This window comes from Thrips palmi, unplaced genomic scaffold (genome assembly GCF_012932325.1).
Source record: "Thrips palmi isolate BJ-2018 unplaced genomic scaffold, TpBJ-2018v1 HiC_scaffold_10, whole genome shotgun sequence".
NCBI classification, from domain to species: domain Eukaryota; kingdom Metazoa; phylum Arthropoda; class Insecta; order Thysanoptera; family Thripidae; genus Thrips; species Thrips palmi.
The window spans coordinates 13,191,329-13,205,030 of record NW_023144621.1 but is presented as its reverse complement, the minus strand read 5'-3'; the positions used below and the strand labels follow the sequence as shown (position 1 = coordinate 13,205,030).

Here is a 13,702-nt window from a genome sequence, read left to right as displayed (position 1 = left end):
ATAAAGACAGCAAATCGGTCGAATATATTAGCTACCTCATTTCAACAAAAAGAGAGCAGCCCCTTAATTGTAAACCACTTGTGTCAAAGGAAATAAGATTGTGGCTTTTAGTTTATTTGACCTGGGCATTGCTTGCCCGTCCCATCCTAGGTCCATGCCCGACGGCTCTTACTTGCCGAAGACGATCGGATTTGGTAGCGCCGCATTCTGAAGCAGTGGTCTGCGTACTGTTTTCCTGACCGGGAACGTCTCAAGTGAATTTTATTCCTGGGTCCGCACTTAATTGAGATTGCCGCGATTGACGGCATTGAATGGGGCCGTTCCAAGAACGCCCATTTTGGTCGATCATTGACGTGCAGCAAGCAGGACGAGTTTCGTCTTTGACAACCGCCATCGACGTCATCGATGTCTTATCTGTCAGGGTGTAGGTCGGAGGATTAAGGGATTAAAACACGAGGTGATTGAAACAAAGGGGAACAGCTGAGTGTTGATCAAAGTTGGCCCTACCCTTTTCTAGCGAGAAAATAAAAGTTTTACAAGGGTATTTAAAAAAATTCTTTAAATGAATGCAAACGAAAATTTTAATTGTTGAAGCCCAAGGCGAGATGCGCTTGTTTGATACTACGCAAAATGCTTTCTACTGCATGTCTGTATATTAGTTTCGCTACACATGGGTACTCTATAGGAAATTGAACTCACGTAAGTCGTCATCCAACTCACGAGCACCCACATTGACTCCCCCCTCTCTCTAACACACGCACGCACACACCCACGTACTCACACACACTCACGGAGTGTCTCTCTGGCGACGCAAATACTGTAATCCTTCGATATTCGCCGCACCTAGCCGGAAACTAGAGATAAGGCATCGCGCCATAAATACAGATTCAGGAGCCCTGCTGGCTGTATCAGTCAAGCAGCTCGCCTCAACATGACAGGTAAGCCTGGCCCGCAGCCTGCGCTGCGGATCGAGATTTTTTTTCTAAGTCTATCGGCAATGGCCTGTAGCCTGAGCCGAAGTTCGAGATTCTTCTTCTAGCTTCGTGGACAATGACCTGCAGTCTGTGCTAAGGTTCCAGCTTTCGTTTATAATTTTGTTGGCTCTGTGTTACCGGCTTGGAACCTTACGAAGTATTTTGAGCATACATAGTACAAACTAATTTACTTTGTTACACGAAGAAATCGTTCGTGAATTACGCAGTAATTTCTTTGTAAGCCTATGTATGCTCAAAATACTTCGTTATAACGATCTGCTTTTCTTTGCAAGGCCTAACTAGTTTGCAAGGTTGTCAGAGTGTATGACCTGAGGGTCGAACAGGCCTCGGCGCCTGGAGGCCAGGCAGCCTCAGAGACAACCTCGGTGCCATCTTGTCTGCAGGCCTGGGCCTTGTTGTTAATAGTATCTGCTTCCCCCAGGACACCTCCTCGTCACCCTGTGCCTCCTGGTGGCCGCCGCGTCCGCCCTGCCAGGCGGACTCCTCCCAAGGCGAGGGTCCTGGGCCGTGGTGGAGCCCACCACGGAGACGCCCTACACCAAGCCCACCGACATCCCGCCCACCATGCCGGCCTCGTGCGCCGAGCGCCCCGAGAAGAACGACTACCTCATGATCATCGACCCTATCACTTGTACCCGGTGAGTGAACCCACTTTTACAAGTTTTACCTTTGAATCTTGGGATTGTGCGGATTCTGTTCGAGCCGTTGTAGTATCGGAGTTGTTGACAATGGGAAGAAAACACGGACCCATTCAGTGCACATGCATGGCAAACACATGCAGCTGAAACGGCATAAAGGCGAAAGCAACAACAACAAACTCGTCATCTGAATGTTGTTGTTTTTCCGCAGGTTCATCGTGTGCGACGGCCCCAGGGAGACGGTCATGTCGTGCCCCGCCGGGCTGTACTTCAACTACGAGAAGCAGTACTGCGACTGGCCGGAGCTCAGCCACTGCGACCCGCGACCGGGCCTGCCGTCCACCACCACCGAGTACGTCACCGTCACCCCGGAGCCCGACGTCACCAGGCCACCACGGACGCCGCCAACACCAGCGGACACGCCGTCTGAGGACACACCGTCTGACGACACAACGCCCGAAGACACGACGTACATCATAGCATCAAGTGCATCCGAGGAATAACAACCAGGTTGCTGCAATCCCATTGCCTGTTTTTTTTACTTTTTGTACAATATTTATTTGTAGTATTTGTAGTAAATCGTAGTAAATGGCATGCATTGTAGTAAATTGTAGTGATTTGCAGTAAATGACATGCATTTAAAAAAAAACAGTCAAGTCCTTCTGGATCCTTATTCTTTTAAATTTCCTGTTTTTTTTCTGTGATTTACTGGTGCGGAGGAAGGAAGGGTTTAAAGTGAAACGCCCCGGTGTGGTTGATAAATAATATAATTCGAGAATAACGTAAAACTAGAAGGAAGTAAGTGGCCATCGTAACTGTGACCAGTTAAAATTAAATAGTTGACATGGATGAAACTGAAGTGACGCTGTGAATGAATCACAATGACTTGATTAAGGCGTCACTCGGTGACCTGACCGTTCGGACCAACGCTAGAATCCAGCTAGCGTGGACGATGAGTTTGAAGAGCCGAAATGTCTTCAGACCTCTACGCTAATGGGAAGAGCGAACACAACAAGGGAGGCGCGATGAAAATGTGGACGTGAATGTGGATCTGACCAGCGACCGGCCCGCGGTCAAAACTCGGAATACTGTAGAAGTGACACGGGGGCGTCCGAAAACGATGAGGTACTTTTTGCACGGCTCATCCATACATAGCCTGGAAACAAGGATCGTTTTCCACACCTCGCTATGGGACGCCCCCGAAGCCTCGCTGCCCCTTACACAAAATTAACTTGCGGCGATCTCACCGGACCCCCCACCCCACCCCAACCCTGTTAAAAGTTTCTTGAGGAACCAGCTGTACAAATCCGCCGGTTCGACCGAAAATGTTTGATCCCAAACGCAAAACAAGAACAATTTCTCTTTTGGCTGTACAAAATAGTCGTCGTCGGCCACAAGAAACCTCTAACAGCGCCGCGAATCTCACAGCCTGAATCTTAAAACTAACTCCGCTGCTCGGCAACGCCATGGCTCCGCTGCGCCTAGCTCTTGCACTCCGCCTCCCAGTCGTCCGGGATGACTTCCTCGGTGAGCTTGACGAAGCGGTGCAGCGGGCAGAAGTGCTCGCAGTTCGGCAGCGTCAGGCTGTGCAGGTCGTCCGTGGCCGTCGAGTTTCTCATGAACAGCTGCAGACAGGCGAAAGAGCACGTTAGAGAGGTGCCGCGGAAAGACCATGGCTTTGGTTCGCCCTCGGTGAATCTAGGCCTGTGCGATTATTGGTCAAAATCGAAATCGACCGATTACTAAAATAATGGAAAAGCCGACCGATACGATGCTCCGTAATCGGCAATCGAAACAACGCCGATTAATCGACGTATGCGCACAGTGGGCCAGAACACCGGTGGAAGCGGCCAAAACTCTAGACGCGTTGTGAGCTCCAGAGTCGCCAAATGGGACTCGAACCGAACGTGTGATCCCACCAATGGATTGCTCTCCGAACGAGGAATCCATGGGTGGGGTCACACGTTCTGTTCGAGTCACATAGAGACTATAGACCTCAAAATGCATCAAGGATTCCACCGGTCTTCTAGCCCACTGTGCGATGGTTGCAATGCACACACCAGTGGCGATTAGGTTGCCCACCCGGCGGGCGTTGTGTCGCTGTCTCCGTCGGACTCATGTGCGAGAGAGAGAGAGAGAGAGAGAGAGAGGAGCGACGAAGGCAGGCGTAGTACACGCCACAGCGGCCGAGGCGGCGCCGCTACTCTTTGCGCCAGAGACACTGGGCCGCTTGCCCTCCGCTCGTGGGGTATCGCCAGCCGGTCATTCCCTTCTGCCATCGCTCCGCCGCTGCGGCGGTGCACACCGGCAAACGATCGCGAGCCGTAGCCACGCGGATAAGACAAGTGTCTCTGACGCGACAGGTAGCGAGTTCGACCCTTGCCTCCGGTCATTGTTTTTTCCCCGACGTGATCTTTGAGGCGGGTCCCGATAAACACCGTCTGGCCGGCGATTCCCAACAGTGCTTCGGCCGCGCAAGTGCCACCGCTCTGTCTCTCTCGCACTCACGGGCCGTGCCGTTGGGGTGCGAGAGGAACAGAGCGACGGCCGTGCCCCACTTCCGGGTGTCGGACAATGGCGACTGTACTGACCTGGACTCCGACCTGGCCGGCCTTCTTCCTGACCTCCACGATGATGGCCGTGCCGTAGGGCGGCAGCGACGACTGCCACACCTGCAGCGCGCGCAGCAAGGCGGAGACGTTGTTGTCGTGCGCGGCGTACAGGTACAGCTTGCGGTCCGGGAACTCGGCGCGCGACACCGACGTGTGCAGGATGCGCTTCAGCAGCGGGCCTGTGGTGGGACAGCGCGACGGTGAGCAACGCACAGTGCACAGTGGGCAAGAAGACCGGTGCAGGCGCGGTTTGAGCTCCAGAGTCGCTAAATGGGACTCGATTGAAACGTGTCGCCCCACCAACGGATTGCTCTTTGAACGAGGAATCCATTGATGGGGTCACACGTTCGGTTCGAGTCCTGTTTAGCGACACTGTAGCTCAAAACGCGTCCAGAACTTTGACCGACTCCGCCCGTCTTGTGGCCCACTGTGCAACGCCGGCAAACTTCGCCGACAGGGTAGGCAACCCAACGCACTCCATCGCGCTCCCGTCCAAAGCGCGTTGGGTTGCCTACCTCGCCGCGAACCGTGTGTTTGACATTTCCTCTGCAGTTTGAAGTTCGCGCCCGCCCCGATTCCTATTTCTTTTTCTCTGTCTCACCTGCCCGCAGGCGCTGCATTTTCCGGGTCCACGAGTCCACCTCGAAGTAGAGGGCGGTGAGGGGCTTCATCTTGTCAGGGAAGACCTCTTTGGTCCAGTGCGGCAGCGTCAGGTTGAACCCGCTCTGTGAAACATCGAGACTCAATTGAAAACGAAAACGGAGTGGGAGAGGGAGAGGGAGGGGGAGGGACAGAGAGAGAGAAGAGAGAGAGATGAGAGAAAGGGAGGGAGGGAGAGAGAGAGAGAGAAAGAGAGAGAGAGCGCAACTGGTGGCACTCTGCATCCGCGTGGGTGGCATTCTCTCTCTCTCTCTCTCTCTCTCTCTCTCTCTCTCTCTCTCTCTCTCCGTTATCACACGTCACACCTCCGCGGCGTGCACTGGCGGTGTGGCACTGCCGACGGAATGCCGTTGCATGTTTGTCTCGAAGGAAAAGCGGACCAGAAATAGATTCCGAGTCGCGCCCTGACGTTCTCAGCAAACGGTTTCTCGCTAGGCAAGGCATGCGAAATTCATGATTGCTGGGGTGGTGGTCGAACCCGTGACTCCTCCGTCGCGTCGCCGCACTGCTCACCTGACCCAGCAGAGCCTGGTAGATGTTGTACACGTCCTCCGGCGTGTTGATCTGGGCCCCGGAGTACTTCTGCAGGTAGTTGATGAGCTGCTCGTTGCTGCCGCGGAATTGCTTCTGGAAGGTCTGGGAGGCCAGGACGTCCTGGAACTCCTTGTCATACGCGGGGCAGGGCACGTCCCACATGTAGAGGAGCTGCAACGGACAATGGCGTCAGGGACGGCGGCGCTTTGAGGTTAGTCGGACTCGGCGTTCACAGTGGGCCAAAAGACCGGCGCCGGCGGCCAAAACTCTGGACGCGTTTTGAGCTGCAGAGACGCTAAACAGGACTCGAACCGAGCGCGTGACCCCACCAATGGATTGCTCTCCGAACGAGGAGTCCATCGGTGGGGTCACACGCGTCCCACTTAGCTTCTCTGGAGCTCAAAACGCGTCAAGGGATTTTGACCGCCTCCACCGCGCCGCGCCGCTGTCGGGGCACGCACCTTGTCCTGGTCCCTGGGCTTGGTGTCGGCGGGGATGGGCATCCAGTGGTAGCCCAGGTCCTCGCCGTCGTGGCCCCACACGTTCTGCTTGGCGGGCGGGAACAGGCCGGCCAGCACCAGGGCCATGGAGTCCTTGGTGCGCGGCCAGTCCGTGGTGCGCGCGTACACGACGCCGGACCGGTAGCTGCCGAGGAAGTCCTCGTAGCGCTGCCGGAGGAACTTGCCCAGACGGAACTCCGTGCGGCGGCCGGCCTGGGACCATTTTGAGGTTAGTGGAGGTTAGAACGGCGCTGGCGAGCGCTGCTGAGGTCCTCGGACTTACCGGAGTAAGGTTTCCCCAGCCGAAGGGGAAGTATGAGAAATTGCCGTAGGGGTCCGTGGGGTAGGTGGGCGGGTCCGGGGTTCTGTCACCGTGCCGGAACATCTGCACAGAGAAGAAAACGACAGTGAGTGATGGAAAATTTGATTCCGCGTGTATCGCTAGAGGAAGTGATAATTTGGGAAGGGAAAAGGAAAACGGTTGTATCAAAGTTTCAAGGAATAGCGATAGCCAACGGGGACGTCGTTTTGGTGGGGAAACGCTTCGATAGGCCGATAGCGCGTTTCGATTTATTTGCTCTATTTTGACGGCTGCGTGTCTAGACGAATGAGCCGGGCCGCAATTGATGATAATTGCAGCGAGTTAGCCTCGTTAAACTGAGTCGAGGCGCGAGGAAGTCCCTTGCTGCCTTTCTTAAAAATAAATCCGTCCCGAGAATCCCGTATCGCAATCTGAAATAGCCGGCGAGCTAAATTGATCGGGCACGCCGCGGTCTTCTGTCTCTTTTGAACCCTCATCATCGAGCGGTCTCTGTCTCAGCCGTCTCAGCCCTGCCTGCAATTGTCCTCTCGGCGATAACCCCCACCGGCCCCCGCTTGTCGGAAAAAACTGGTGCACGACCGTTGTGGAAAATTTCAACCGGGTTACAGCACGGCTCCCGTTTCGACGGCCCGAATTAGATTGCCCCGATTTTTGCTCTTTTTTTCTTTCGCGACGAAGAAAAAGGCGACTAAAAAAGCAACAACAAAACTGCCCCGCGCTGGTGTCGTTATTTTCCACTGACCATTCCCAGGTCAATAATCTTGGGGTGTTTTCATATTCGCAATAATTTTTCAATTCCGCAGACGGCGGCGCGGCGACGCCACCAGTCAGGGTGAAGAAATCGCCTCGCCTCTGCGACTTGAATTGCACAAGGCATGCCACACTCTAAATGTTCTACAGTGAAGATTCTCCATATTATGGTGAAAATGTTCCATATTATGGTGGTGCAGCTGACTTCGTAACATGCCATCGAGAATTCACTGTACCTTATGGAGATTTTCACGAATTTCGTTGGTATTATGGAGAAAATCTCCACCATATTATGTAGGTGCAGCCTTTCACCGTAAGACATTTACTGTGCAGGGGCGCAGTGGACTTTCAAAAGGGTTAGGTCTTTTAGTTGGGTCGGAGTGGTTGGAGCACCGCTAGTCACGTGGATATTGAAGACAGACAAGGGTTTTGGGACTTTGCTGAGGGAAAGTCCAGTTAGGTGGGATTGGGGGGAGGGGATTCGGAAAAGGGGGTGGTTCAGTTAGGTGCGCAGTTGAGCCACCGTCCAGAGCAGGGCGTGACCTCCGGTCGCGAGCACTCGCGTGTTCTGTCTGGTCCAGCGGTGCCCCGCCCCGCCGCGCCACGCCCCGCTGCGCCCCGCCCCGCCCCGCCGCGCCGCGCCCCGGTGGCACGCCCAGCCCCGGACCAGTCCGAACTAGCGCGAGCCAGAATGGCCAGAATCCAAATACCACACATTCACCGCGTGCGGTCGCCCGTGCTGTGCGGTCATATCTCTCTGTGTGTGAGTGTGTGTGTGAGAGCGTTGTTCGTGTGTGTGTGCGGGGTGATGTTCCACGCAGGTATGCGCGACGCGTTGCGACGCCTTTCTCCAGCACCCCTCCCCCACCCACCATCCCCCATCAGCTTCCCCTTTGCCCTGCCACTTTCCCTGCTAGTTTCGTTTCTCTCGAACTGTGTTTGTCCATTTTTTCAGGCGGTGGTCCACACCCCTGGCCATGGTACACTTTCGTCGCTGAGGCACGTGCCCTCCCCCCCTCTTTCGTTCTGCTTCCGCGTTTGGACCCAATATCGCGCCCCGTCGTGCCAGACGCTCTGCCCGCCGATTCCGCCACGGTCTGTCTATCTTTCTCTGCCGCCCTGCGGAACGCCAAGCGACACAGTGGATTTGCCAGAAGACCGCGCGGCCCAAACTCGAGACGAATTTTGAGCTCCAGAGTCGCTAAACAGGACTCGAAGCGAACGTGTGACCCCACCAATCGAATCCTCGTTCGGAGAGTAGTCCATTGGTGGGGGTCACAGGTTCGGTTCGAGTCCCAATCAGCGACTCTGGAGCTCAAAACGCGTCAAGAAATTTGGCGCCGCTGCGGTCCTCTGGTGTCTCTGGCCAGCAGTGCGTGAGAACAGCGAGCGAGACACACCCCAAAAAAAGCCACTTTTACTCGGAAGCAGTCTGCCGGGCTGTCTCGGTTTTCAGACAGTGGCGTTGCACTGGCGTTGCCGGGGTCGGGGTGCTGCTTGGTGCTGCTTGGTGCGGCGGGAACCCCCGAGGGGGAGGGGGGGGGGGGCTGTAGTCGCGGCGGGCGCGTCGCGTGGAGTGATGCAAACTCATTGAGCTGCCGGACACGGTTCGAGCCGCTTATCACGAGACACGGGCGTGGGGGTGTCGACGACTGTCGAGCGGCGGAGGGGTGAGAGGAGGGGGAGATGTCAAAGTTTACGTCGTGACGTTGCGTCATCGCCAGACGACGCGGTGTCTAGGCAACGTGCAAAAGACGACTGTCGGCTGCGGCTGGACTGAACGAGATACTCCGACACTCACGCACACACACATGCACATTCTCTTTCTCACACATTTTGGACAAGTCTGTATCGCGCACGTGCTTGCGCACGTGTGTGTGTGTGTGTGTGTGTGTGTGTGTGTGTGTGTGTGTGTGTGTGTGTGTGTGTGTGTGTGTGTGTGTGTGTGTGTGTGTGTGTGTGTGTGTGTGTGGTGCGTGCACCCGTGCGGTTTCCTCGGCTGGCCGTCGTTTCGGTGATTCGATGTTACCAATTAGATGGACAGACAGACAGACAGACAGACGAGCTCGCTGCGCGCATTGCGACTTGGCAGTGTAGCTTCTAATTGCCCCGACGGCACACAGAGTGCACACCGAGGTGCACACGGAGTGTCTGTGTGTACTCACTCCGCGCCGCAAAGAACGACAAAGAAGAGCAGAGCACCTGAACGCAAACACCTCGCCTGTCAAGTCAGGTGGGGCGACGGCAGGTGTTGGCAAGCCAAGTGCTGATCATGACTCTGAGAAGAGGAAATCCCTCAATCTCGAATCGCAGTAACGAATGACAAGCTTTTGTCTGAGTGCCGCCAAGAACCACCTTTCTTTCAGCGCGTTAAAACGGATTTTTTGCTCAGCTTGTTCTTTAGTTTTACAAGTTATTTGTGCAATCGTATCACGTTTTCTTGTGTCTTGTGAAGAACCGCTTACGAATTTTTAAGAAATTTACCGACTAAAATAAGTAACGAGCTGCGAGTGTTGTTTTCAGGCACTTATTTTCAGGATGTAGTCTGGTTGGTCGTGATGAACTATTTGAGTTGGTGCATGACTTCGATTACTTCCTTATCTCTAGAGCCTACTACCAGGTTTTTCCTGGTCATCTTTTTCTTTTTTCGTCCGCTTCTTCGCACCCTGTTTTGATTCCGAGCGTCGATAAGCGCGCATTGCGGTCCTTTTTTGTCACATTAAAACGCACAATACAGTGTGCCGCGCCGTCACGACGAAAATGGCAGCAACTCTCCGAAAATACGAGCGGGCCCGAATCGGCTGATACACAATCCGATCTTTTTCTTTCTTCTCCGTTTCTGCTTTTCTCCTTTTTTTTCTTTTTCCCCCTTTTTTCTCTCTTTTTTTCGCAGTGCAGTAGGTTGGCGCGACTGCCGGCCGGCACGCGCCACGTCCGTCATCAGGAGGGCGAGTCGCGGGACGCCCCTGTAGCCGATATCTTTATCGCGCCGATTCTCCGTGGAAACTGTCGGCGCGATCGCCGCGCCATCGAGACAGGCATCGAGACAGGCATCGAGACATCGAACCATCACGCCCGCGGGGGAGGAATTAGCGTGCACGATAGCGGGGGGCACGAACCTCCAACGAGCCCGCTGAGCGACCGGCCAAGCCCGCCGAGCGGAGCCGCGAGTCAAGCGGGCCAACAACAGCGCGCCGTCAGGTAGACTGGTAAAAGAAGGAACAGAACAACACGCGTGTGTTTTTGTTTGTTTGTGTTTGTGTTTGTTTGGTGGCGTGTGGCAATAAGAGTGAAATTCGACGCAGATTCTAAAATCGAATTTTGCTAAGTACGCGGGTTTCGACCGAAGAACCAAAATCTCATGATGCCCTCAATTTTGATACCATCCGTTTAATTCCGCCAGGGCTTTGATTAATTTTCACTTTTTTCCCCCGATCGTGTGAATTTTAACGCTGCAAAATTATTATTGGAATGACTCGTCCCGAATTTGGAGTCGCACAGTGCAGGCTGCAAAAAGTGCAAGTCGTCCTTCGCCGCGCGCGCTCGTGGTTGACTGAGGTACACTAACCAACTACCTGCGAGAACCCGTGGTGCCCCATCAGGGGTAGTGTACTGGACTACATTCGTGTTTACCCGATCGGGCAGGCGGACAGACAGACAGACAGACAGACAAACAGACAGACAGACAGACAGACAGACAGACAGACAGACAGACAAACAGATAGACAGACAGACAGACGCGCGGGCGAGTCGTCTGCCTGTCAATGGGCTGTTCGAACAACTGAATAGTTTGTGCATGGCGCATCGTTTTCGTCCCTCTTCTTCCTTGTTCCTCTCCCTCTCCTTCTTGTTATCGGGGGACAGTTCTCCTCTCTCTGTCTCTCTTTCCCCCAGTCGGCTCCGTACCGACACTGCTAGTTATGGGCCTAACCCAATCGCCACGACAGAGGCTCCCCATCCTCTCTCACTCGGTTCGAAGCGCGCGCGTGACTTCCCCAACCTAAAAACGAGCACAATACTGAAACTCTCGACAACGCGCCGAACTTTGGCCAGACGTCACAATCTCTAGACATGAACTACTCCGAGAATCTAATTAGGGACGGGTTCACACTCTCACTATCACGAGAGTGATAATACCTGTCACACACACACACACACACACACACGTACATGGACACATGCACACGAACACACACACACACACACACACAACACACACACACACACACACACACAGCGCACGCATGAACGCGCGCACGCGCAGGAATGTGCAAGGTTGGCTCAAATCTCGCGGTTCATCCTTTATGCTCGATCCTCTCGATTCTTTCGATCCTCTCGATTCGCCACAGTCCGCGAATGAAGCCGTCGTCGGTTCGAAAAGGCGGAGCGCAAAACACACAGTGAGTCGGAATCCAGCCGCAAAGTACCCGCTGCCTCCGGCCGCCCCGGCCCGCCCCGGCCCGCCCACTCACGTCCAGCACAATGGGCCTCTACTGGACCGTGGCCGGGCGCGGCCTCCGTCTCTGTCGCACCCACCGCGCGCCGCGGCCCGCCCCGCGAGTGCGACAGAGACTCGCGCGGGCCTTGGCTTTGAGTGACGGCTGCACCGGTGAGCGGGCCATGCCTGGGCCATGCGACCGAGCAGGCAGGGAGCAGCAGGGATGGAAGGTGCGCGGACGCCGCGGGCAAGACAGAGACAGCGCGTCGGAGTGGCTCAACACGGTTAAGTTTGGACGACGAAAGGGGCGAGTTTCACGATCGGTGGTAATCCGGCAAATGAAAAAGGTCCAGCGCAGACCACATGCGGCCACATGATGAATTAATAATGGTAAGGTAAGTTTGATGTATGAATTGTTGAATCGCGATGATTGCAAGTTTCGTTAATGAATTGAAGTTTGGTTAATGAATAGAAGTATTACCAATGAAAAGTTGTTTGGTTAATGAATGGAAGTTTGGCCAATCAGAGGAGGTTTGGTCAGGTCAGTGAGTGGGACCTTAGCTGATTAATGAGTGGAAGTCTGGTCAGTAGAGCGAAGTGAGTGAATTCAAGTTTAGTAAATGACTGGAAGTTTGTCCGCGAATGAATGGAAGTTTGTCCGCCACTTAATGGACTTTTGTCCGCGAATGAATGGAAGTTTGATGGAAGTTTGTCCGCGAATGAATGGAAGTTTGGGCGCGAATGAATGGAAGTTTGGGCGCGAATGAATGGAAGTTTGGGCGCGAATGAATGGAAGTTTGATGGAAGTTTGTCCGCGAATGAATGGAAGTTTGATGGAAGTTTGTCCGCGAATGAATGGAAGTTTGGGCGCGAATGAATGGGAGTTTGGGCGCGAATGAATGGAAGTTTGGGCGCGAATGAATGGAAGTTTGGGCGCGAATGAATGGAAGTCTGGGCGCGAATGAATGGAAGTTTGGGCGCGAATGAATGGAAGTTTGGGCGCGAATGAATGGAAGTTTGGGCGCGAATGAATGGAAGTTTGGGCGCGAATGAATGGAAGTCTGGGCACGAATGAATGGAAGTTTGGGCGCGAATGAATGGAAGTTTGGGCGCGAGAGCGCACGCACTCACCACGTGCACCAGCAGCAGCTCGTCTTTGCTGTGGCCGCCCTGCTCGGGCCGGACCCGGTTGTCGCGGATGTCCTTCAGGTCCTTGATGTCGCCGACGAGGGCGTCGTCCAGGTCGCGGATCCTGGCGGCGGCCTGCGCGGCCTGCAGCACGCCCAGCAGCAGCAGGACCAGCACGACGGCGGCCAGCGCGCCGCCGCGGCCCCGCCGTCCGGGCGACATCGAGCACGCCGAGGCCGACGACGACGACGCCGCCGGGGACAGAGCCGCGCTCGAGGAGGTTGCTGTCGACTCGCGGGCCATGCCTGTACGACTGGCCGCGCTGGCCGCCATGCGGGCCACTGTAGGGGTCCGCGGCCGCCACCGGCCGCCACCGGCCACGCCGTGCACAGCCACAACCAACGCCATTCGGCAACCCCCACCACCACCAGGTGTCTGTGTCGGGGCGTTTGTGATAGTGTGAGTGTCGAATGTGTGTACGTGTGTATGAAAAAAGGGGGGGGCTCGTGTGTGTATGTGTGTGTGTGTGTGTGTGTGAGTGTGTGGTCCAATGTGATAACACGAGCGAGACGTGTGCGGCAAACCACACACATGCACTCACTCACCAACACACAGACACACACACACACACACACACACACACGCGAGGGTGAAAGGGCAGCGCGCGCGGACCACCCCCGCATGCTGCGGGTCGCACCTTCGGTCGCCGTGTTATGCTGCAACATCTATCGGCCACTGGTGCAGCCGACGACGACGAAAATAACATCAACAAACAACAGTAACAACAAGCTGCAGTCGGCGTGCCCACGGCGTGTGCGTTCTCAAAGACGCAAGGGAAGGGTGGGCCTCGGCCGTCTCTGCTCCAAGGCGGGCGAAGGCCTTGCTTTACCGATGGCTGCGCGATAACGCTAAGGGCGTTGCTTGGCGCCAATCGGCCCCTTAGTGTGCCAAAATTGGGGTCAATGTTGGACCGGCCCCCCAGCAAGGCTTCGAAATTTTTGTTTTCATCTGATTAGATACTTTGGCAGCGCGTGCATTTTTTAAAAATATTTTTCTTTTTGTCGGGCTTGATCTGCGGGCCTTGAACCGCGCCAGACTCTCAAATTCAAGGGAAGAGACGGGACG

The 13,702-nt window shown here is 55.0% G+C and overlaps 2 protein-coding genes across 2 annotated transcripts; one reads left to right on the top strand and one right to left on the bottom strand.

Moving 5' to 3' along the window:
* The first annotated feature begins 819 nt into the window (after window positions 1-819).
* Window positions 820-2,300, top strand: LOC117654445 (probable chitinase 10). Its single transcript, XM_034401080.1, has 3 exons — window positions 820-938; window positions 1,417-1,633; window positions 1,845-2,300. Exons 1-3 carry the CDS (start codon window positions 932-934, stop codon window positions 2,134-2,136), a joined length of 516 nt encoding a protein of 171 aa, XP_034256971.1. The 5' UTR covers window positions 820-931; the 3' UTR covers window positions 2,137-2,300.
* An 82-nt stretch (window positions 2,301-2,382) lies between these two features.
* Window positions 2,383-12,895, bottom strand: LOC117654444 (venom acid phosphatase Acph-1-like). Its single transcript, XM_034401079.1, has 7 exons — window positions 12,581-12,895; window positions 6,223-6,324; window positions 5,901-6,152; window positions 5,419-5,610; window positions 4,847-4,970; window positions 4,225-4,424; window positions 2,383-3,258 (listed from the first exon to the last, which is right to left on the bottom strand). Exons 1-7 carry the CDS (start codon window positions 12,878-12,880, stop codon window positions 3,115-3,117), a joined length of 1,314 nt encoding a protein of 437 aa, XP_034256970.1. The 5' UTR covers window positions 12,881-12,895; the 3' UTR covers window positions 2,383-3,114.
* Window positions 12,896-13,702: the final 807 nt, after the last annotated feature.